This window comes from Mastomys coucha, unplaced genomic scaffold (assembly GCF_008632895.1).
Source record: "Mastomys coucha isolate ucsf_1 unplaced genomic scaffold, UCSF_Mcou_1 pScaffold15, whole genome shotgun sequence".
In the NCBI taxonomy this organism is placed as follows: Eukaryota; Metazoa; Chordata; class Mammalia; order Rodentia; family Muridae; genus Mastomys; species Mastomys coucha.
In genome coordinates, this window is record NW_022196897.1 from 14,933,151 (window position 1) to 14,957,859 (window position 24,709).

Sequence of the window (24,709 nt, forward strand, 5' to 3'; positions counted from 1 at the left end):
ATTTGAATACCAGGCAGCCACAGCAGCTGCCCTCTCTTCCTACCTGTGAAACAGTCTTGCTGGGCAGCCACCTCTCAGGTGTGCCTGTGTGCACCTTTTCATTGGCCTTGGCTAGACACCAAGGTGGCAGAGGCTTGGGGAAAGGCATTGGTTATGCATGAGTTCTGAGAAACACTCTCTATGGGACCAAAGTCAGTCTGAAACTTAGCTGTCTTTCCAAAAGCCACAGGGTGTGGTGATAGAGGTGCCAGCTCTCCTGGTCTTAATTGGTTTGCCTGGCTGAACTGCTGGAAGTCTGTCTTTGTGAGCACACACATGGGGTGTGAGCACTGAAGGGAAGCTCATGGCCACAGCTAGTCATAGTATAGGATTCAGTAGACATTCATGAGTTCCTGAAGGAGACAACCTCTAACCCAGTTTGGACTCCAGTTTGGATTGAACTGTGGTCCCCAAGGGTCATCTGCTCATAGCCACTTCCTGCTTAGCCTCTCCTGGAGCCCGCCTGCCTTCTTCTTTCAGGAGTGTCCACCGGATGGGAGGAGCTTCCGTGAAGAACAGTGTGTCTCCTTCAACTCCCGTGTGTATGACGGCCGGGCATACCAGTGGAAGCCCCTTTACCCGGGTACCTGAGCCTCAGGAATGAGCTCTGTGGGTGGGCATGTGGGATAACTCGGGCTTTGAGCCAGGAACTGTTAAAGCCTATTGTGCTCATCTACAGAGCTCAGAGGTAAGGGTCTTACTTCTCTAGAACAGGGTCTGGAGGTCTGTTCTCTTCCTCCCCCATGACCTATGACAACACCACTGACAGATTACAGAGCTGAGTTTCCTGCAGGGCTGCCCTGAGGTCAGGACTCTCCCACTGTCCCCAGGGCTTGGACAGGAATCAGCCCAGACAATCCCAAACAGGGACTGGCCAAGGTCCCATGGGATCAGGAACATGCTTGCTGTTCCTTGCCCACCTTTCTACCTCCCTCCTTCTCCCCACAGAAAGAAGAAACAAAATTTTCAAGCACACTGTAAATGTTCTCTCCCCACTCAGTGGAAGTGCTTAGGTGTCCAGTTCCTTGTGTGGCCCATAAGTATGATGCCCTCTCTTAAGGAGGCAGAATTAGAACTCAGAGTATGGACTGGGTCAGATGACCTATGTCTCACTCATTTCTGATACCAATACTTGGCCAGGTTCTTTCTTTTTAAGTCTCACTTTCTCCATCCATGTAATGGGAAGGGTGCTATCTCAGTAGGAGGGGATGAATCTAGCACCCCCTTTCCTGATACCCTGCCTCACTCCCCCCCCCAGATGACTATGTGCACATCTCCAGTAAGCCATGTGACCTACACTGCACCACCGTGGATGGCCAACGGCAGCTCATGGTGCCAGCCCGAGATGGCACTTCCTGCAAGCTCACCGACCTGAGAGGGGTTTGCGTGTCTGGAAAATGTGAGGTTGTTAAACATTGTACCAAAAGTATGGCCATTCTCACTGTGCTGGCCACCCTGCCCGTCAGAGGCAGTGGCGCCCCTGTGCTGGCCACAGCGCCCTCTCAGCAGCCTCTCTCATTGCTTCTTGCAGCCCATTGGCTGTGATGGAGTGCTCTTCTCCACCCACACATTGGACAAGTGTGGTGTCTGCCAGGGGGACGGGAGCAGCTGCACCCACGTGACAGGCAACTACCGAAAGGGCAGCAATCATCTTGGTAAGGGCAGGTGTGGCAGCTTGGGTGGGCGCGTATATCCCTGCCTCCCACGAGCCAGGTAGGCTTCCAGGATCAGCTACTGCATCTCATGGGTCCTTTCATTCCCAGCCAGGCCCAGGCAGAGGTGTAAGACTCCCTCCTACTGGCAGTAAAGGGGCTCTTTATATCACTTGCACACCAGAGGACACTTAGCATGGGGATCACATCTGTCCTCTGAGGTAGCCTTCAGGGAGGACTGAACGCCCAGAAGGGGAAACTGGGCACCAGTCTTGGCGTATGTGAGACTCGAGTCTGGACATGCTGAATTCTGGGCCCATCCTGAGACTTCCTCTCTCTTGTGTTGTGTTTGTTGACCTTGTGTTTGCATCTGGCTCTGGAGCTGTGCATGAGACGGAACTATATGCATCACTTGTGATAGTCAGTACTCAAACAAATGCACTGCTGTGTCCCAAGAAGTGTATGTGAAGTCAAACTAAGTTATTATAGAAGGTGACTTGAAACCCACTTAGCAGATGGGGAAACTGAGGCCCAGTACGGGAAATGCCCGCTTAAGCTCTCTCAGGGAGGCAAGGGAATCCTATTGAGACCACTAGAGGCCAACGGGTCTTGGTTGCCTGGACATGAAGGGTGATCACAGAATTAGTGTGGGCTCCGAGGGTCCACCAAGAGTGAAACATGGACATACAGCCTAGGGAGAAGATTAACAAAGGAGCAAAAGGCACAGCATCTGCTTGTGTGTGTGTATGGTGGGGAGTGAACCTGTATGCTAAGTGTCTCTCTGGTATGATGGGCTTGAAGACCTGATGAAGGTGGGATGTGGGGAAGCTCGGCTGTTTACTTGTTCCTCCTTTTTCCCCCACACACCTGCCTGCACAACTTTCTGCTGGACTCAGGGCAGAGGTGGAGTTAGGCATCAGAGGTCAGGAAGCACCTCTTCTCTAGAGCTGATGTCGATGCCACAGGCTAGACAAGGCCCACTAGACAGGGCTCCTAATGGAGCTCCCTCTGAGCAGGCTGGGGCCGATGTGAAAATGATCCCCCTAATTCTGCTGAGTGTTTCCCAACCAGGCACAGAGCCAGGTCTGGCCAGCATTAACTCACTCATGCCTGGAGACATTGCTACAAGGCAATTGTTGCAACTGTTGCCCAAACCTGCAGAGAGAGCAAACTGTTAAGGTGACCTGAAATTCTAAGGCCCTGAGTCTCAGCCTGGGCAGCTGAACCCTGAGTTCTAGCTGCAGAGCTGCACATCTGCCCTGACAGGTCCTAGCTCCCTAATGGAGTTCAAGGCCAGTCCTTATCCTGAAGCTCATAGGAGTTAAGAGTTAACTGCTTAGAAGTCTTGTAAGCCACTTGCCAATTTAAAAATTAAAGCCAAGTGTAGCGGTGCATGCCTGTAATCTCAGCACTTGGGAGGCAGAGGCAGGAGGATCACTGCAAGTTCGAGGCTACCATGATCTACATAACAAGTTCTAGGTCTGCCAGTGTCACATGGAGGGGCCCTGTCTCAGCAAAGTAGTCATTTAGATCTCAATCAGTATTTTGTCCTCTAGAAGGCCATGCCTTCATGAACCTGTTCCCTCGTCTCACTACGTGGGCATTTTGCCCTCTGTCTGCTACAGTAGAGAAGACTGCACTACACAAATGGCTCAGTGTTACAAATCAGAACCCCTTGCCCTGGTTTTCAAGGAGCCTGATGTGAGACACTGTCAGGGCAGAGTCTTTAAGGACTTGTAAGGTAGGGTGAGGTCATGGCCAAGGCAGGGTCACCTGGCTTGAGTGTGGACTCTGCAGCCTTCTACAGGAGACTCAGGAAAGGAACATCAACTCCACCTAATCCTCTCCTTCTGAGACCCCTCTCTTCTGCCAGAAAATGGCTCTGTTCTTATTAACTGTTTTCCTCTGGATCTCCCTCCATTGGCAGCTGGTGGCACTTTTTTTCTTATCTCGCTCCTGCTCCCTGTCTGGATGATGGGGCCTGAGCTGCTGGCAGTGCCCTCTTACAGCCCAGGCATGTGGACAGTAGCCCTTGTAAGGTGGCTGGCTTCTATTTGAGCCTCTCTGTGTAGATGCATCAAGCCTCGGCTATCAACAAAATGTTATGATAAGATGGAATTTGACAATAATCGTGTGTCTACATAGTGCTGGTGTTGGTGTTGTTTCTGGACTTGATGAGAAAATTGAGTCCCACGGTCTCTTAAGTGACAAAGCAGGGCATGACCCAAGTCTGTGGACTTAGCATGTTTAATATCCCTATAGTTCATTGTGTCCCCTTGGGGGTGCCAGTGGTGGGAAAGGGTACTGCTGGGCAAGGGCCCTGGAAGAGGGTGAGTCTTCCAAATGACATGAGCGGTTGATTATGGCAGGAACAGCCCCTGTGCAGGTGCCCTTTACGTATCTAGAGCTCAGATACGGCACTGATGCTAAGAAGTAGCCAGTCCCCTCTCTGTACTGCCATCTCTGGCTTTGCTTACATATGTTCTCCTATGCCCACAGGTTACTCCTTAGTGACCCATATTCCAGCTGGTGCCCGGGATATCCAGATTGTGGAAAGGAAGAAGTCAGCAGATGTGCTGGGTGCGTAGGTGAATCTGAGAGGCACGGGTGTGGATGGAGAAGGGCACCTGACCTTTAGCCTCTTTTTTTGAGAAATGGGACAATCCAGGTGGCAAGGCACAGCTGCGGACGGCAGCGATGCAGCCAGCTGTTGGGAAGGGGGTCCCTGATGTCACCCTCTACATGGAATTATCCTTAGAGGTGCTGGACAAGAGCCAGGGTGTGACATCAGGCAGTGAGTTTACTTTCACTAGAGAACCTGGTCCAGACAAGATCCAGAGAGCCAGAGGCAGGGTCTGTTTGAGGAGTGAACTGCAGCCCTGGGAGGTCTAAGGTCATGAGCTGCTGAGGAAGGATTTATCAGAGGTCTGTCTGTAGTGTCATGCTGACCATACCCAGTTTCCCGAGGGAGGTGACACTCTAGGATGGACATGCTGTAGTTACTGCACAGCTCTGAGGCCCCTTGATGGCATTCTGGATGGGTGGTATGTGAAGCAGAGAGTCACTGTTACCTAGTGACTGGAGCTCCATATGGGCAGGTACCAGTACCCATGAGCCACTCTGCCATGGGCTCTGTCTTACGGAGCAGTTCTCTAAAATGAACTCAGCCTCAGTCTTAACACAGAGTCCCATCACCCACCTGTCTTCCCTCCCCATACCTCATGTACTTCATCAGGACAGAGCTCTGATATAGAAAAGGTGTGTGTGTGTGTGTGTGTGCTAAAGATCCTCAGATTGAGCCCAGCATCAGGCTCTCCTGTCCCCTGCCAGGCTTTCAGTGCATTTGAAGGCCCAACTCCAGTGAGTTTGCACATGGCTGGCTCCAGGCCCACACTGCTGGGGACATCTGTGGGCTGAGCATGGAGAGCCAGGCCTGCAGCCAGGCCAGTGGCTCTGCCGTCTGCTAGCTCACTAGGGCTGCAGGGAGGCCAGGAGACGTTGTGTTTTCTGAGCTGGCTGCAAAGTTCTCATTCTTGAAGCAGACATTGGAAATACCAAGGGCTGGGAAAGCCGCAGGAAGGAAGGTCCTTGCTGTCAGGAAACAGGTTTTGGATGTGGGCCTTGAGCTGAACCCTGGGCAGATCTGGAAGCTGAGTGGGGACAGCCAGGCTCCAGCCGGACTTGGACCTGACGCTACGTTCTGACGCTATTACGCTAAAGGCATTTTCAGACACGTCCTGCTTGTTGCGTCTGTCTGATAATAAATTAATTGCCCTGGTTCCTCTGCTTGGATTGCATCAGGGCCTTTGGAAACGGCGCTCGCGCCTCTGGCGGGCCAGTTCCTGGAACCGGCTTTAAGGACACCCTCTAGAAGACAGAATGTCCCCCAGCACTGAGACTGCCTCCTCCCCTTCTTCCCCAGCTCTCAGGCTCAGAGAACCTTTACTTAGCCCCCATAGCTCCAGGAAAGGCCAGCTTCCAGGCCAGTGTTTGACGATGGGGCATCTGGGAAATGGACTGTTGGGGTATCCTGGGCATAGTCCTTTCTGATCCTAGCTTTCAGTTGCCTCCAGCCATGTCCTGAAAAGTGTCCAGTCACCTGCCTAAGGTAAATGGTGATAGAATGTGTACAGACACTGCTCTTGCCTGATGGAGTCCCCAGGAGGTGTAAAGCCCAGCAGGTTAAACAGATTAATTGGGCAACAGTAAACTCAGACCACTGAATGCCATTGTTTCTAACAAGAAGGGCAGGGCTGGTCAGCTTGGAGTAGTCCCTGGAAAAGACTTCTGGAGAGCACTTTACACTAGCCAGGACGCGCTAAAGTGTCACTGTGGACCCTGGATGAGCTCTGTTTCTCTGCTGCAGTTGGTACTACAACCAACTGGTCAGTTTGTAGTCTAGTGTCTGGCTGGTACCTGTTGTTCATAGCCACAGACTCTCCTGGTCTAGACTGGCCACATGGCCATGGCTCTAGTTCATTACCTTGCAATCCCTTTGGCTCATCTGAGACAGACAGAAGGGCAGGGTCAGCCTTCCCTGTTGGCTCTTCCAACCACCCAGACTGGCCTGTGGTTGTTTGTTTTAAACTGATAGGAAAGTGTGTTTGTGTCTCTTAGGCCTTCACTGGCCAGGGCCACATGCTGGCCCCAGGCACAGTGTCTTTCTGATTCCCTGTGACATTGATTTTCCTGTCTTTGGGTCATTTTGGAGAGGGAGGGAAAGGCTGGCCATCATTCTTGGAGCCTGCATGCTGACTCCTCCCTGTGTCTCTCTCTGCTGTGTCCTTTCTGCTTGGCCCGTCTAGCCCATGTGACTCAGGGTTTTTCACTCTTTCAGCTCTTGCAGACGAAGCTGGTTTCTACTTCTTCAATGGCAACTACAAAGTGGACAGCCCCAAGAACTTCAACATTGCTGGTACAGTGGTCAAGTACCGCCGGCCCATGGATGTCTATGAGACTGGCATCGAGTATATAGTGGCACAGGGACCCACCAACCAGGGCCTGAATGTCATGGTTCGTGCACCACAGGCTTTCAGGGATGGTAGGGGTCATGGGTAGTGGCTTCCCAGAATCCAGCTACAGTGGGGGCTTGAGGGCACTGAACACAGCCATATTGCTACAGTCTGCGGTGGGGGTAAGGGATTGTTCATTCATTTACCTAATCACTGTTCACTTCTTCATTCATTTACTCACTCTGATTTTAGTTCATTTACTTTGTCTCCCATTAATTCAATAATTCATCCATCCATTCATTTGCTTCCTCCCTCTCCCATTCATTCATTCAGTACTGATGTTCTGAGCCAGCCCATTCTGTGATCATTGGGGATCTCATGGAAAGCTAAAGACAGGTGGCTGGCCTTATTTTTGAGTTGAGTCTTTCTGCTCCTCAAAGTCATACTGCCTCCATTGGTACTGCAGTGTTTGGGTTGCTTTTGGCTCCTTGCTCCCCTGGATTCTCAGGGCCCTGAACAGCAAGCAGGGCAGAGTTTCGACTTCTTGTGTGACTAGTGTTTTTCCACTAGTTGGCATCAAGAAGTGCAAGCCACCTTGGCTTCTCACTCCAGATCCATTGCTATACAGATGAGCAGTTCTGACATTCTTTAAGATCTGCCAGCTGTCTTTGGGACAGCTAGATCCCACCACGGTGTGCTCTATGGCCTCCCATTGTAGATACAGAACCTGGAGAGGTTTATACAGTCATTTACCTGTAAGTTGCAGGGTCTGCCTGGTCAGGGGCCACTTGTCTGCTTCCCTGTTGTGCTGGAGACATCTCTGGGACATGCAGAAATTCCAAGACACATTCCATACCCTATGCACATAAGCATCTCTGCTGTTCCTGCAGCCCAGTGGCAGGCTGTGCAACCCAACAGGGTCTATATAAAGCCTTCTCTCCTGTGTTCCATAAAGCATAGGTGACATTTTAAGTTGCTTGCTGTGCAGACTAGACTGATGTTACCAGATGTGGAATGAGCCACCTCAAGAATTCCTGCTCATGGTAGAGGCTACAAGCTGCAGAACCAGCACAGTGTCTGTTCCTATAGAATGGTCCTGTTATTTGAGTTACAGGGTGACTGGATCACAGCTGTGTACAGATGCTATGATTCACACAGGTAGGTGGAGACTGCTCTTGGAGGAATAGAAGGAGACTATTTACATTTGAGCCAAATGTGCTCAACCCAGGAGCACATGTTAACACGCTCTAGAAAAGTCACCACACCTATACAGACCTCAGTAAGGGTCACTGCTTGGTTGGGCTTACTGCATTCAGGTGTACTCTGATGACAGGTCATTGGGGTCATTTTGTCACTGTCAGAGCAACATGAACTCTGTGACTGAATGTGGGGTATGTTTTCTGCTCTTTTGTCCTTGAGGTCATGGTGCCTGGCACTTACATCTGTGATACTGCAGGAGGCAATGGTATCTCAGATTTGCTCTCTTGGATATGTCAGGGTTGCCTACTTATTAGCACTGTCAATAAGGGCTGTGACCAGCACTTACACATTCAGCAATGAGGGACCCAGTAGGCATATTCCTGGCCAGACCTGTGTCATCCCTCAGGCCATTACTCATCCAACTGCTTGTGATGAGGACAACAATGGCAGGGTCCACAGTCAACAATAACAACTCAGACCTGGCTCCAGAATGCCCAGCCTTCTCTCCAGGAAATAGTTGAGTAAGTAGACAGTTGTTGGTCCTTTAGAAGAGAACTGTGGGCTCCTCTGTCCTTCAGTGGATTCTGGATCTAGAAACTGGTTCAAGAAATGGGCAAAAGGGTTCTAACCTTGTCTGGACAGCTGGTTCTGCCTCCTTCTTCTCTAGCTTGGCCAACCCAATCAAGAGGGACCGTTTTTAGGCCATGTGTCCACTCCCAAAATGTGTGTGTGGTGTTTCATTTTCTGTTACCCATGTCTCTGTGTCTCATCACTCTTATTGCCATTGAGATACTGAGAGAGAGAGAGAGAGAGAGAGAGAGAGAGAGAGAGAGAGAGAGAGAGAGAGAGAGAGAGAGAGAGAGATGTGTGGATGCACTGGGAGGCCACAAGAAGACTTCAGGGTCTGTCCTCACTAGGCTTTCTCTTGAGACAGGGTCCCTCACCGAGCTTGAAGCTCATTACTTCAGTTAGTATGGTTGGCTATCAAGCTCCAGTACCCCAAAAGTTGTGTTGTAGAAGTACCCATGTTTTACATGGGTGTTGGGGTTTTGAACTCATGGTCTCATGCTTGCACAGCGAGTGTGCTTACCACCACTGAGTCACCTACCCAGCCCCTCTGTTACTGTTTTCTGTTGCTCACCTTTATCAGTTCAGGGCCTGCTCATATCTACAGATGCTAGGGAGTCCAGAACTTGCCATCACCCCTTACCAACAGCCCTGTCATGTGACGGTGTCCCACGTTGTCTTTCTAAATGACACTGGTGTTGCTTGGCCATCCACCAGTGAACAGAATATTCTGGAGCTTCCTGATAGAAGTGGTCACCAGTGAACTGCCTGCTCTGAGTTACGCCTCTTACATCTGCACTCAGTGTGGGCCTCATTCACTCTACCCTCCCTGTTAGCAGGCCAGCATGTTGTTCCAGAGTGTAAGGATGTAATTCTCCTGAAGGCCCAGGAACAGCTCTCTATTCTCTAGGACTTCCCTGGTGGCTGAAGGACATAACCTTACCTGATACATTGGTCTGATGGTCAGGAGAGGAGACTAAGCAAGGCCCAGAGAAAGGCCATGTTTAGGAAGGGAAGCTTTCTATGCCCGTCTCTCAAAAGGCTGCATTAGCTGTTGAGATTTCACTATTTCCAATTATCTTGACCTAAATCTCTCTGTGCGGTGGGTCCCACTGCTGCAGCCTAACTCTGTCTGGTGGAACACACCCAGTAGGGTGAGAAGCTGACCCAGGCTCATTCTTCTTCTCTTCTGCCTTTTCTTCACTGAAACTTTAGGCGTCAGAGTTTCTTGAGCACACCTACACCTACAGCCATCTGCTTAGCCTGAAATGGTGTTGGCTCTCCTTGTCATCTTGCTCCAGTGAAGTGCCTTCCATAGTCCCTGATCCTGTCCCTAGACATCCTTGAGACGTAATCTGAGTGATACTCATTCTCTACCTGGTGTCCTACTATGGCTCATCTTGGCTCTGCTTAGATTTCTGTGGTCCATTCATTGCCACCCTCCAGGGTATACTCTGTGCTCCAGCCAGGCAGCTCTATGGCCCCGCAAGTAGTTAGTCCTGCACCAAATCCACTACTGTCAACTTCCAGATCTTAGGGAAGTGACTTTGAACAAAGGCACTGAAGTCTGTCTAGGGAAGAGGTCACTTGTGGCCTCTGTAGAGACCTTGACTAATCTCCCACTAGCTCCATGACCAGGTGACCCTTCAGTGCTGTCCTGGACAGGGGCATGGTCTGAATTTTAGTGCCTCATTAATGGTCCTAGAAGTCCTGGGTAGATACAATGAGACCGGTACTATTAGGATTCCTGGCCCATGATGACGGACATGCAGTATGTCCCCCATTTCCTGCCCTCAAAGTGGCCTGCCCCTCTCCCCCTTTTGGTGTGCCTCATTCACAGTCTCAAGGCACAGCTGTCCTAGGACATTTGCATGAAGCCACATTCTTGGATGAGGTATGATTCCCTGGGAAACGTACCTGGGCTGTTTGGTCTCAAGGGTCTTTGGGTGTTAAGAAGGAGTGAGGAGAGAAGCCGGGTCTTACTTCTTCTCCTTTCCCAGGTGTGGAACCAGAACGGCAAAAACCCCTCTATCACCTTTGAGTACACCCTGCTGCAGTCCCCAAATATGCACCACCTGCCGCCTGTCTACTACGGCTTCTCTGAGGCCGCCTCTGAGAGCACAGAGAGCACCGAGCGGCAGCAGCTGAACACTGCCAGGCTGCTGGGCTTCATGCAGCACAATGGCTCACTCTACCACCAGACCTCCTCAGAGAGGCTGAGCCTGAATAGCCAGCTGTTTCAGCCTCCAGCCCCTGAGGTGGAGCTGGGTCCAAGCAGAGGCCAGGAGACCAACGAGGTGTGCAAGCAAGCCAGCGGTGGGGTCTGTGAGGGACCTTCCAGGGGCAAGGGCTTCCAAGGTGAGAAAGAGGAAGAGTGGGTATGGGTAAGATCTGGGCTCCCCAGGTGCAGAGGACTCAAGTGAGAAGTGTTGGTCTTCTTTGAAGTCTTCAGTAGAAGCTAAAGAGAATTTCCAGTTGCTTGCACCTCTCTCTGGGCAGGCAGAGTGTGAAGTCAGAGGTACACAGTCATAGTTCTGCAGATTGGCTATAGGGTCCTCTTGAACACCAAAATTCTCAGCTACTGAAATCCCTGTATACAGTGGTGTGTTTACATAGAATCTCCATGGATCGTCACAGCTGATCCCAGTGCTAGATGCAGTGTATGTGCTGTGGGTAGCAATTGACTAAGTCATGGCAAGGTGACATAGGACAGAACCGGCACATCCATGTATTAGATACTTCTCTTGGTTGCTTTGACAAAATGCTGACTAAGCAACCCCAGGAAGGAAGGGTGGTTTCATTTTGGCTTTCAATCCCAGGAGATACTTTCTGCCATGACGGTGAGAGCTTGAGGCAGTGGCTCACATTGCACCTGCAGTCAGGAAGCAGAGAGAAAGGAAGCTGGTGTTCACTGTCTCAGTTGACCTAATCGAGATGACTCTGCATAGGCAAGTGCAGAAAGCTTGTCTCCTTAGTGACTCTAGATCCTGTCAAGTTGACAATCAATATTAACTGTCAAAATAGGTTTAATATAGATGTAATCCTTCCTCTTCCTTCTCCTTCTTCTCTTTCTTTTCCTCCTCTTGCCCTTCCTTCTCCTCCTCCTGTGAGACTAGAATTTGCTGTATAAACCAGGCTGGTCTCAAATTCACAGAGATCCATCTGTCTCTGTCTTTGTCTCTGCCTCTGCCTCTGCCTCTGCCTCCCCAGTGCTAGGATTAAAGCCATACACCACTAGACCCAGCCAGTATGAAATTATTTTTCAAAATATTTGGATCCTTCATCCTCTGACTCTTAGGATGTAGACCCCACATTTGTAGAGAGGGAACCATATACGGTTGTCAGAGTCTGATGGAAGAGATGGGCATAGAGAGCGGAATTCTACCCCATGGCTCACTTGGATAGCACTGGGCCTAGTGGATGCTGCTGGGGGGGCCTGGGTGTGTTGGCTCACACATACATCTTTCTTGTGTTGGACTTCTTGAGGTTTATGTGTCTGTGTTCTCTCTTCCTACCCAGGCACTAGTCATTTAAGACTCACCCTAAATCCAGGTTATATTATTTCATGAGCCTATAAAGATCCTCTTTCCGAACCAGATCTGATGCAGAGCTTCCAGCTGAGCCTGGGCTTTGGGGACACTGCCCAACCACCTGCAGTAATCACTGAGTTTCTTATCATTCGATGATATTGGCCAACTGTGTCTAATGGAGAAGAACCTGGGGGCTCCTGCTTTTTCCCTGCCCCATGAATTCATCCCAAAGCATGTAACTCACCCATCACACACAGGAATGTGTGGGAATAGGAGGGACAATCAACACAATAGCAGCATGGCTGTTGAAACACCTGTCTCTCTGCAGACCACAATGCCACTGGGAGAGCTCTCTCGGCGGACAAGGATGACCGGGAGATCAGTGCACATTTCACCTCCCAGGAGCTTCTCTCAGCCAACACCATCTCCGATCAGCTCTTGGGCACAGGCTCTGACTCAGAGGAGTTCTCACTCAACGAGACCATGAATAGCATCTTTGCTCAAGGTGGCCCTAGAAGCTCCCCAGCTGAGAGCCTCTATGTGGATTATGAGGAGAATGAGGGGCCTGCTGCCTACTTGATCAATGGGTCTTACCTGGAGCTGAGCAGTGACAGGATCAACACCTCATCTGAAGCCCCATTCCCCAACACCAGCGCCAGCCTCCCCAACGTGGCTGGGAACAGGACTCACAAGGCAAGGTAAGAAGCACTTCTCCTTGTCCTATCTTACTGTCCTATGAAGTAGGAGTCATTGTAGGGGGATCTGGCTAGAAGGGCCAGGAACCTGGAGGTGAGCGGGGAAAGCATGGGTGAGTGTACTTGACATGAGGATATGGGCCTGGATTGGAACATATCTTTCTAAAAGGCTGATGGTCTAAATGTCCTAAATGGGGACCATGCTGGAAGGATGTTGCTAACAGACTCCTGATACTGGGATGGGCTCAACATTTTTTATGCTTAGAGCAGGGAGGGCTCACAATTACCCTTAGTGTTAGGCTCCTGGGAAGGAGCTGAGAGGAGACTAGTGTCCGCATGGTCCAGACTCCCTAAACCACATTTCAAAGTGTCTGTCTGTTCTTTCCCTGCCCCCTTACCCCTGTGGGACATACTGGATTCCTAGAGTCAAGTCATTAAAACAGGTTGTCAGCACTCAGAAAAGTGCAGCTCAGTGAGATGCCCAACCGGCTGCCATCAAAGGATGCTGCTGGTGGGGACCAAAGATGGTCTGGGGAGATAACAGGCTGAGGGAGGCCAGGGGGGAAACTACCAAGCCGAAATAGTCACATCTCGGCGTGTTGTCCAAACACAGGAAGTCAAGTCTGCTCTGGGAGCGGGTGAAATCAAAGGGACAGCCTAGAAAGGAAGGGCTATTTTCATCTTCTAGAGAGGCTTCAAACAGTCCCGGGAGGGGCTGTCACCGGACACTTAGGGTACAGGCGCCTGGGATGCAAAGGCACACACATCCCTCTCTGAAGCCTGGAGGGCGGTAGGAAGAGAATTTCTGGTTCATTTATAAACAAACAGTCATTTCAGAGCTCTGCTCTCTGGGGATTTCAGGAGCCTGCGTCCCGCCAGGCACTGGGCAAGAACCCAGAAACAGTGGCCACTGGTATCTCAGAAACCCTCACAGCTGAGGGAAGGGCTCTTCCATATTGGGGGGGGTGTGTGTGATGGTTCCCAAGGTGGGGCACTTTTGGTGCACCTCCCTGCAGGAAAACCTGATAGGTGCTGCACTGTGATCTAAGCGGCACCCGGCACCCGGCACCCGGCACCCCACACGTGCTGGAGAGTGGGTGTGTACAGCCCCTCCAGAAATACCTTTAGAGCTTCAAATCCAAAGGGTTATTTTGAACCTGGCGGCTAGCTCTGGAGTCAGGGATGAGTCATGCAGGCTGCGGCTGAGAACTGTGTAATTATATAAAGATGGAGGCTTCCACACCAAGCGCATCTTCTCTCTTTTTGTTCTTGGGAGGAATTTAAGGCTGTTCAAGGCAGTGTCAGGGGCACAGGCAGCTCCGATGTTGTCTGGGTCAAGGCTTAAGGACTGACTCTTCTCCCCAGTTTTTTCCCCCTGACGGGTTTGGCCCACCCTCAGTTGGTGCTGTAAGTGGGTCCCACTGGGAACTCAGGGCCAGGATCCTTGGCTTTAAGATGCCCTTCCCCTTCCCCCCATTTGAAGCTTTGTTTATAAGCAAAGAGGAAGGCAGAGCTTTCCCTGTACAGAGCCTGGCTCAAGGACCAGTTTGAGGCCCAGGAGAGGTGGCCCAGGCCCTAGCTAGCCTCCCTCCTTTCTGCCCCCACCCTCCCCTGAGAATTCATGGAATCACATTAGTAAACTCATGACTGAGGCTCCTGTGGGTAGATCATTTCCTGGGTTCTCAGAGCGTGACGTGCTATCAGGACAGCCTGGTAGTGTTCATCTCCAGAGCACTCTCTTGGGAAACGAGCCAATCTGAGCCAAACACAGGCGCAATTCTCACCCACTTGACTAACAGTCCTTACAGATGTCTCTACCACAGAGTCACCCTGAATGGCTTTTAGAATGTAATGGCCTAGAACACCCACAGTCCTCCAGTGACTGTGGTCGCCAGGAAAGAGACTGATCCATTTAAGCCCTGTGAAAGGTGGTAGTGCGCAACCCTTAGCCAGCCCCTTTTAGTTCTGAGGAGAGAAGAGTTAGGCTATGCAGCTGGAGGGAGCTATGGTGATGGTGATGGGGCTGCCTTCTCAGCTGCTCTCCCTGGCTCCCAGGGGTTTTGAGACTCAGGGACTGTGTTCTTATTTGAGTGGCCATGAAGCATACACCCTTGGCGGAGGTAGCAGCGGCTCCCTCCCTCCGCAGAGTCCCACATCGCATGCACAGAGGGTGTTGAGGCTGGTTCAAAGAAGCTAACAGTCCTAACAATGCTTGGCTGTGGCCACCAGAGTTCTGGCCAAGAATCAGAGCTGTTAGCTGGCTGGCCCCCAGCGTGCCTCTTCCCGTCAGTTGGCCTGTGCAGCCATCACGGACCTAAGCTGCAGTGTGGGACAAGGCCACTCTCCCTCTTGCAGCTGGGCTTTGTGAGTTTGAAATTTGGAAGCTGAGTGGCTGGTGTCCCCATTCATCAGAACCCCAACTGAGGGAGGCTGCTAGGGAGAATTCTGGAAGATCTCAGCCCCTAAGGACCTTCTGAGATTCCTTCCGGGGTGGGAAGAAGGAATTTGCTGGTCCGTGTGAGAAGACAGAGTGAGAAGCCTATGAGTGTCGAAGGAGCAGTTAGAACACTGGTGAGTCCCTCACTGTTCAGTGTTCCTCTGAAAGAACAGGGTGCGTCCATGCATCGTTTCCAGTTCCTGAAATGAGAAATGCCCATGTCTGCTCAGTGCCAACATGGATGTCTCCTTTTCTGTTCCAGAAGGTGGAGCCCTGGTTTACATGGAGGGTACTTGCTGGAGCCCAGGAAAATGTGTCTTTAAGGAGAGTGTGTCTTAGAGGGGGACTAAGCCAACGGAGAGTGAGGCCTATAAGCAACCAGCTTTCTCACCATGATCTGTTTGACTGTGTTTCAGGACCAGACCCAAGGCACGCAAGCAAGGTGTGAGCCCAGCTGACATGTATCGGTGGAAGCTCTCATCCCATGAGCCCTGCAGTGCCACATGCACCACAGGTACTGAGGCTGGGACCACTGGGCCACCTCCTCTGAGCTTACCTTTATGGTGACTCCCACATTCACGTGCAGTCCCAAGCCACCCCCAAGGAGCTTGCCTGTCTTCTTGATCTGGGAGGTGGGGGTGGGATGGCAGGAGTGGGGGAAGGGTAGGTCACAAAAGCATCCTTGTTCCCATGACATGTATGACAATCAGGTCCAGGCCTCACTGGTTGGCCCTAATTGTCCTCTGACATCTCAGGAGAGGGGCTTTTCGGAGTAAAGATGGGGGACCTTCCCTTTGAGGTTCTGCTCATACTGGCCCTAACTGAAAACACACAATGCTGCCCTGTTCCTAACAATTTGGAAGCAAACAAACACCTTAGGGTTGGGGAGCATTTGAGTCATACTGACTACTGTATCATACCTCAGTCTCTTGGGGGAATTGGTACTGACTTCTGCCCATGACTAGAATGTACCATGGCAAAGGTTCTTATGGGGTAAATGGGAAGGCACCATCTGCCTGGTTCAAATTCAGCCAGTGAACACCATTGCTGCGGCCCTGCTGTGCGATTCTGAGGCAAGGCCAAAGCTGGTCCTAACCCAGAGGCAGCCAGTCCACTGGCTCTAGCAGACAGATGAGCCCTGAGACCTGTCTATCATAGGGATGAGTTGTCAGGACCAGACATTATAGCAGATGTGTGGCCTCTGCTCTCAAAACCCATTGAAGCTGGCTGTGGGCATGCTATGGACCCTTCTAGCCATCCTGGCTGTGGGCATGCTATGGACCCTTCTAGCCATCCTGGCTGTGGGCATGCTATGGACCCTTCTAGCCATCCTGGCTGTGGGCATGCTATGGATCCTTCTAGCCATCCTGGCTGTGGGACCTACCATGTGCTGTGACTATGGAAACTTTCCAGAGGCTGGGGAGGTGACATCATTGGAGATGTCTCCAGGTTGAAGCAACCTTGGTGGCAAGGTACTTGATGAATGAGCCCCAGTAGGGGATGTCTCCAGGGAGAACATGACAGCATTGTCTTTCAACACTTAGACGTGCCCAGAACAAGGAGCAGGGTTGTTCTGTGTGGCCCACAGGGCAGAGTAGAAACAGGAAGAAAGGAAACAGGACAGGTCTGCTACTGGGGAAGGGATGAGCTTTGCCTTAGACAAAGAGGTCAGAAGTAGAGAGGCTCCTGTAACCTTAAGAGGCACTGACCCATCTGAGTGACACTGGCAGAGAGGACAGAGGAGGGGGTCCACTCTGAGGGCAGTTCACTGCCTCAACACCTTCTGCCCTAACCTCACTAGCTGTCTGGAAGGCCCTGCTGTTCCCAGAGTTTAATTTTGATATGCAAAACTGTAGCCATGGTGAAGAGGTGAGGCTAGGGTGTGGGGGGTTGCCAGATGTGGATTCACACAATGTCTGTAGATGCTCTGCAGAGAGTCACGAGGGCATTCACTTCTCTTCCCCTCCTCTCAGGCTAAGATCTGCTTTTGAGGGTGTGCTGTGCTGTAGGACCTGCTTTCTCTGAACCCTGAACCCCAAGCCATGCTGCGGATCTTTGGTTTGTTCTTTTGGGACAGCAATGTGATCAGGTGGCCTTGGCCTCAGCTTGAGACTCAGTCTATGGCTTCTAGTTTGTCCCTCAGTCCCCCAAAGCACAGCATAGCTTCCCAGGAGCTAAGGGAACTGGTAGAATTGCTACTGAGGAGGGATAGCTGGTCTCGTCTATTTCATGTCTCAGGGCTCAAAGCACACCGGCTCAAGGCGAGGGCTCTGTGGTCAAGAAGTTTTGAGAAGCTTCCCACTCAAGACCTCAAGACAGGTGTAAGGAAAAGATGGCCAGAAAAGCTGCATTTTGATCTTGTAGCCTTTCTGGAAATTTCCCATTCAGGACATGAGCAATCTGGGGCCATGGCAACTCTGGTGGCTCTGCCAGGTGGGACTTGCATTTTCTCCTGTGTGTTTCCATTCCATGATGACAAACCAAAGCACAGCCAGGTACTTGGGGCAGCTGCTCAAGTCCCCAACCCTGTCTGTATGTCCCTGGGTCCCAGAGCTAGTTCTAAATGTTCTAAGCAAACCTGGCCAGGAAGTTCCTGGCCTCCTCCAACAGGCTGATGGCTGCACAGTCCAATGCTGGCAGGGGAGGAACCAGCAATTGCAGCTGGAATTGCATGGAATCAAATCAAAACAAAACAAAACACATGTATGGGTTCTCCTCAGACATGGTTCTGTTCCGGGCTGGGGTTTGGAGCAGCAGAGGGTGTTGAGGCTCAGACACCCATGGACAGGGAGGACCACTGAAAACCCCAGGAGTTTCTTTCACATACAGCACCACCCTGGCTTTCCCCAGCAGAGCAAAATCCTGGCATACCTTGCTCCAGAGCAGGGGATGCTCACCCTTTAGAAAGCCCATGTGCAGGCTTTCTCTGACGTACAGGAAGTAGGCTGAGGGAGGAAGGAGAGGAGGTATGGTCTTGTGTGTGTGTGTGACCCTTCATATCCCTTCTTACCCCCTTAGTATTTTAGGATTCAGGGATCCCAGAAAAAGCCACACAAATAGTTAAAGGCATTTGGAGGCGCTGGTTGGCGACCCTCAGTAAAAGCTGAGGCCCCTAAACTGATGTCTGGGGAAGGGCTGTCTTGCTGTAATGGTTTGGTTTTTCACCTGCTTGCCTGCTCATCTGCCATAAATGGTCGCTGTCAGACAGATGCACTTAGGGTACCTGGCTGTAACCGACTCCGCCTCTGGGAGACCATCTAGGTTTGTGGCAGATGAGCTATATGCCTGGGCTGGGCAAAGAAAGAAGTCTGATCCTCAGACTCTGGACCACAGAGCTTTCCCACTGCCCACTCTAGCCTTTCACCATCCCCAATCCAAGAAGCAGATAGTGGAGTGATCATGTGACCCATCCAAGATCACAAGGCTCGCCTTGTGTCTTTTGGTGTCCAAGGTATTCCCTGTTAACCACACAGTTTACAGACCCTCCCCTTTCTCTGAATCTAGGAGTCATGTCCACCTATGCCATGTGTGTTCGCTATGATGGTGTTGAAGTGGATGACAGCTACTGTGATGCCCTAACCCGTCCTGAGCCTGTCCACGAATTCTGCGCTGGAAGGGAGTGCCAGCCCAGGTACCTGTCCTGGAACACCAAGCTGGGTGTCAGGATGAGTGAGCGAGTGTATGTGTACCTGTGTGCATGTGTGCCTCTGTGTGTGTGTGTGTGTATGTGTGTGTGTGTGTGTTCATACCAGGGCTCTGCTGTGAGCTGAGTTGTGGGGCTGTGTGTAGGGGTCAGAGCAGAGCACACGGGATGGTCACTAAACATTACACCATAAGTTTTCTTCTGCCTTACTCTCTTTACCAGAGGGCTATCTATGCACAGAGGCTGACCTGTGCAAGCAGTATCTCTGTAAGCTAAGGAGAATTACCTGGGCTACAAGTGGAGCCCCATCTTCCTAGCCCCATGTCTCTTATCTTGTCTTCAAGGCAGAAGCAGGGTCTGGGTGTCACTTCCAGGGAGCCATGTATTTCTTGATTTAGATTCTTCTCCAAGTGTGTCTTCTCAGAGGACCTGCATGGAGAACTCTAGTCTTTTTATAACCACACTTAGTGTGGAAGGTGGAGATGGGTGGCCGTCCCACACACTGGACAGGCCATTCTCTGACTATACAGCTAGACTCACACATTTCGTTCCACCTTTACTCATGAAGAATCAGTTGTCCAGAGGAGGCCACAGTCCCCTGTGTGACCCAGCAAGGCAAGCAAGGCCTGGGGCTCTTGGACACTGGAGTATGAACATAAAGGGTGGCAAATGTGAAAGACATGAAGCAGGGGACAGAAGGAACAAAGGAAGAAGGACTGGGGGTGAGCATAGGTGAAGGTAACCATGTCCCCAAAGACTATGGACACTTGCAGGACACTTATCCAACATTCCACGTAGTGTTGTCTAACACAGGGTTAACATGGGCAGAGTCGACCCTGGCAGGTCTCACCTCCTTCCAGTCTGGTTTGGCCTGTGTGATTTGGGGCCACTGAGGGCTCTCCTTGCTCCTGAGGCAGGTGGGAGACCAGCAGCTGGAGTGAGTGCTCACGCACCTGTGGTGAGGGCCATCAGTTCCGCATCGTGCGCTGCTGGAAGATGTTGTCCCCTGGCTTTGACAGCTCCGTGTACAGTGACCTCTGTGAAGCCACGGAGGCTGTACGGCCAGAGGAACGCAAGACGTGCCGCAACCCGGCCTGTGGGCCACAGTGGGAGATGTCTGAGTGGTCAGAGGTGAGCATCTACAGATGCTGGGATGGTGGCCTGTGCCTGAGAACAAACGTGCCATGATGCTTCTTACCCTGGCTTCCTTGTAGTGCACAGCCAAGTGTGGGGAGCGCAGTGTAGTGACCAGAGACATCCGCTGTTCTGAGGACGAGAAACTGTGTGACCCCAGCACCAAGCCTGTGGGAGAGAAGAACTGCACAGGGCCTCCCTGTGACCGCCAGTGGACTGTCTCAGACTGGGGACCGGTGAGAGCAAGGTTTAGGGTATGGGATTAGCTATTTCTGTAATTAGAACAGAAATGGGCCCCTGACCTGAGGGCCCTACTTTGCCTTAGTTTTCTCATCTATCTGGAGTAAAGATAAGAGAAGAAGAGTATGATAACCTTTCTTCCACTCATTTAGTGACTCAAACCCCTGTCCAGAAACAAAAGTGGGCATCACCCCCCATTAATGACCTCTCTGTCTCCACCTCTCCTTGTCTCTGTATCTCTCTGTCTGCATGCCTTTCCCTGTCTCTCTGCATGTTTTTCTCCCTGTCTGTGTCTCCATCTGTCTCTCATCTGGAGCAGAGTTGCTCGTATGCCAGGTAGGGTCCTCTCTGGTGGGGGGGGGGCTTAGGTGACCTTTTGAGCTGTGCTTTTCTCTGTGTGTGTTTTGCATTGAGCATGTTATTTCTGTAATTAGAACAGAAATGTTATTTAAAAAGTGGTTACCATGGGAACTGCTTCACGAACTGCCCTGGAAGCTGTTTCTTTTATTTGGGGATGCTGTAGGTCTGGGGAGGGGGGGTGCTTGTGGAATGGCCCCTGCTATCCTACCAGCTTCTGTCACTCCCTCTTGCAGTGCAGTGGGAGCTGTGGACAGGGTCGCACTATCAGGCATGTGTACTGTAAGACCAGCGATGGACGGGTAGTCCCCGAGTCTCAGTGCCAGACAGAGACAAAGCCTCTGGCCATCCACCCCTGTGGGGACAAGAACTGCCCAGCACACTGGCTGGCTCAGGACTGGGAAAGGGTGAGTGCCCAGGAGCCTGACTAGGGCCCCTCTTGGGGGTCATAAGGGGATGGAGGGAATCTGCCTGAGTGTCAATGACTGGTCACACGGAAGAACTCATGACACCTAGGAAGAACATTTGACTAACAATTTACTTGGAAAAAAGACAAAAAGATAGTAAAACCATTTCCTGTCTCCTTCCCTAGGGGTGTCTGCAGGTCCCCAGTGTCTTCTTGCTGGGCTCTGTTCTGGGAGACACAAAGCCAGAGAAAGGGGGATTGGCTGCTGGCACTTTCAGCCCAAGGGGCCTTGATGACCTTTTGCTATCATGGCCTTTGTCTTCTGTCTCAGCTTGTCATTGTCACCAACTTGCCATCTCAGACAATTGCTCTCAGTCAATGATTTCCGGCAGGGTCACTATTAACTAGATAATCTTGATCCAAATTGCTTTCTGCAGAATTGATTTTGGCCTGATCATCCTTGGGCAAATTACATTAGCCAATTTGTTTCAAAACAGATGGTTTGGGGCCCAATTGCTTTTGATCAAATCTGGATGGGGCCAAATAGTTACCGAACAAAAAAGTTCTCAGCCAATCCCCGGCTCAAAGTGCCTACCCTTTCACCCAATATCATTGACCAGTTCTTGACCACCAGAAATACTGTGGTCCCGGTCCTGGTTCCCTGGGCTTCTGGCCACTGACCTATCCTGTCTGGCCCTTCTCAGTGCAACACTACCTGTGGGCGTGGTGTGAAAAAACGGTTAGTCCTCTGCATGGAGCTGGCCAACGGAAAGCCTCAGATGCGCAGTGGCCCTGAATGTGGGTTAGCCAGGAAGCCCCCAGAGGAGAGCACGTGCTTCGAGAGACCTTGCTTCAAGTGGTACACCAGCCCTTGGTCAGAGGTGAGCACTTAGCAAGCCCTGGTAAGGTTGCTCTAAACTGGGCCTGGGCTCTGATCCTGTCACAGAACGTCTATCTTAGCCAATACCCATGAAACCTTCCTCCCAGCTTCAGTCAGCTGAGGTGCTTGCCTTTGGATGCTTCTAGATTAGCTGGTGGAGAGCTGGCCAAAGCCTTTTCTGGGTGTCCCTGCCACTCTTTGTGTGGGCCTGTCTGGGCTTGGTTACTTACAAGTTGAAGCTAGTAAGTGGTGTGTTTTGTAGCAAGCATGGGTAGTACTCTCTGAAGGATAGTCCAATTTCTGTAGGCACAGAGGGTAATAAGATTGGCCAAGGCATGGCTAAGGCAGGGATGTGAGACTTGAGCACACAGATGGTAAAACGTGAGCTCTAAGTTAAAACCCTGAGCCAGTAGGCCAAAGTGCAAGCTTTCCTGACCAGGCAGAACCTGTCAGAGGTCACTGAGGGCAGCTGTGGCCCAGCACTCATCACAAACCTCTTTTCCAAATGGCACTTACAGAAAGAAAGAAACTATAGTTGAGAGAGCAGAGATTAAGGAGCATTAGACATGGGACCCAGGAGTAGCCTCAACTCACAGGCTAGTTATGGACAGGCAGAGAGGCAGTGAGTAGCAGAGCGGGATGGGAGGGGCTCCCACCCACAGAGTGAGAGGGTCCCCTTTCTAGCCTCTGATTGGCACAGCAGTAACTGCACCTCAGGTCCTCTTCAGCCTAATTGAAAGGTCACATCACTCCTTGGGACTTGTCAGCATCCTGAGCCTTCCTACATCACAGAGACCTCACATCTAGATGTCAGCTTTTATTAATTCACATCAACATCTACATGCCACTGCTTTCTCCATGTCCACCCCATAGCAAGGGACATGTCTGTCCTGTGCAAGGACACGGGGAGTTCAAAGCCATCTTTAAGCATCTCTTGTTGGGCTGAGGACAGGACTCATGTGGCCAGGCTGGGCAGCACAGGGTTTCCAGCTGCCTGTGGCTTTGGGCCTTACGTCACCTCTGAATGCCTAGGAGCAAATGTGGAGTTGTAGATGGGGCCTAGAGCCCAGAGCCTTCACTGTGGGCTTCACTACAGCGTTCAAGACCCCAACACATATGTCCTCTCTAGGTTCAGCTGCTGGAATGGGTAGGTTACAAATCCAAGATTTGAAAGTCCAAGGGCTCTGTGGGGTGGGGCCCTAGTGGGTGCCATTCTCAAGCAAAGCTTAGGAACTCCAGGGTTCTTCTACACACACACACACACACACACACACACACACACACGCACACGCACACGCACACGCACACGCACGCACACACACGCGCACGCACACACACACACACACACACACACACACTGTGGTGTCCACCAAGGAACATCACTGCTAAGGTAAGAAGGAAGGGAGGGAGGGCTGTGGTTGTCTAGAGGGTGGATGGCAGGAGTTGAGGACCAAGCATCTTAGGGGAAGCAGGTAGAGAGAGACTCACAGGTGTCTCTGGAGTGAAGGTCCCCTCTGAATTGACTGAGCCTAGCCAGAGGTCTGGCTGTGGCCTGGTGAGCCCAATGACTCGTGTACTTTCAGAAGAACACAGGTCTCAGGGTAGCCGTGAGACCAGAGCAATGTGGCCAGAGCCTAGTAACACCAGGACCATGTTGGCCAATGGGAAGGGAGGAGGAGGAGTAAGGGGGTCCCCAAAGTAGCCATGAGGGAGGAGTGCTTCCCATATTTTCCTGATGAGACAGAAGGAGCAGACTGGAGCACATGAGTGGTGGACATGTGGAGGCCTGTCCTCTCTGCCTGGCTAGGGCAGTGCCGTTTCCTGTGGCTGCCCTCCATGATGTGCCAGCTCATTCTCTGTGGCTGCCCCATTATGTACCAGCTCAGTGCTTTTGCCATCCAGTTGTTCTGTCCCATGTACTGTCCAGGGACACACACGCAGGTTCTAGGGCCTGCCAGGAGCCCACCTATCTTTAGGGTATCTGCAAGGGCAAAGTATCCTCTCTGCCTGTGCCAAGCCAGCCTCCCCTCTTCTCAGGGAGGGTGAGCAGGCAAGTGGCCTCACTCCAGCCTTCATCAGCCTCTGTGCCTGTTAACCAGACAAGGGGTGAGCCTGGGGCAGGGGTCTCCCCATACCTCAGGTCTAGGCATGCCTGGATGATGCGGGGTTACCACATCGGGGAACCACTGCCTGCAGGATCTTGGCAGGGGATAGCAGGGTAATTGGGGTCAGCAGATGTCCCTGGTATTCTGGGTAGCTCAGCAGGCTTTCTGAGGTTAACATCTGGACTCAGAGGGATGGCTCTGGATGTTGCATTGATTGGTCCATGGCACACCCTCTGTGTCACTAATCTGAGACAGATGGAACCTGAGCACTCAGCAGGTCACAAACAGCACAGGAGGGTGAGGCTGGGAGGCTGGGAAAACTGAGGCAGAGCAGCCAGAGACAGTGCCTTTCCTTCAGCTACCACTACCCAGCCCCAGCTCTGGCTCTAGGTTCCAAGAAACTGCTGTGTCCTGACCAGCTTATAGGATGGTTATGGTACAGGAAGTTGGGTCCCGGGTAATGAGACTCCCTGTCCCTGTCACTATGGGGAGCCTTGTTATGCACCTGTCTTTCTGTCTCTGTCTGTCTGTTCCACACCAGTGCACCAAGACATGTGGGGTAGGTGTGAGGATGCGAGACGTGAAGTGTTACCAGGGAACCGACATTGTCCGTGGATGTGATCCACTGGTGAAGCCTGTTGGTAGACAAGCTTGTGACTTGCAGCCATGTCCCACAGAGCCCCCAGGTGAGAAGGAAGAGGCTGGGGACAGGGCGTGGGGTGTCTAGAGGAGTTGTGGTCAGAGCCAGGGTCTAGAGGACCAACAGACATCAGTCAGGGAAGCATCTAGAGAGACACATAGGTGTGCCTGCAAGAGAGGTCTTCTCTTAAGGGGATGCCTAGCCAGGGCTCAGGGAACCCATACAGAGACCT

At 51.6% G+C, this 24,709-nt stretch overlaps 1 protein-coding gene across 1 annotated transcript in view; it reads left to right on the forward strand.

Annotated features, from left to right (window-relative positions):
• Window positions 1-24,709, forward strand: part of Adamtsl2 (ADAMTS like 2) — a 29,839-nt gene that overhangs the window by 3,819 nt on the left and 1,311 nt on the right. The window contains exons 5-18 of the mRNA XM_031369481.1: window positions 520-622; window positions 1,298-1,443; window positions 1,571-1,694; window positions 4,191-4,271; window positions 6,529-6,704; window positions 10,411-10,768; window positions 12,269-12,638; window positions 15,489-15,586; window positions 18,577-18,703; window positions 19,633-19,846; window positions 19,930-20,085; window positions 20,683-20,853; window positions 21,557-21,733; window positions 24,379-24,523. Coding sequence (XP_031225341.1) covers window positions 520-622; window positions 1,298-1,443; window positions 1,571-1,694; window positions 4,191-4,271; window positions 6,529-6,704; window positions 10,411-10,768; window positions 12,269-12,638; window positions 15,489-15,586; window positions 18,577-18,703; window positions 19,633-19,846; window positions 19,930-20,085; window positions 20,683-20,853; window positions 21,557-21,733; window positions 24,379-24,523 — 2,446 coding nt within the window. The remainder of the gene's footprint in view (window positions 1-519; window positions 623-1,297; window positions 1,444-1,570; window positions 1,695-4,190; window positions 4,272-6,528; window positions 6,705-10,410; window positions 10,769-12,268; window positions 12,639-15,488; window positions 15,587-18,576; window positions 18,704-19,632; window positions 19,847-19,929; window positions 20,086-20,682; window positions 20,854-21,556; window positions 21,734-24,378; window positions 24,524-24,709) is intronic.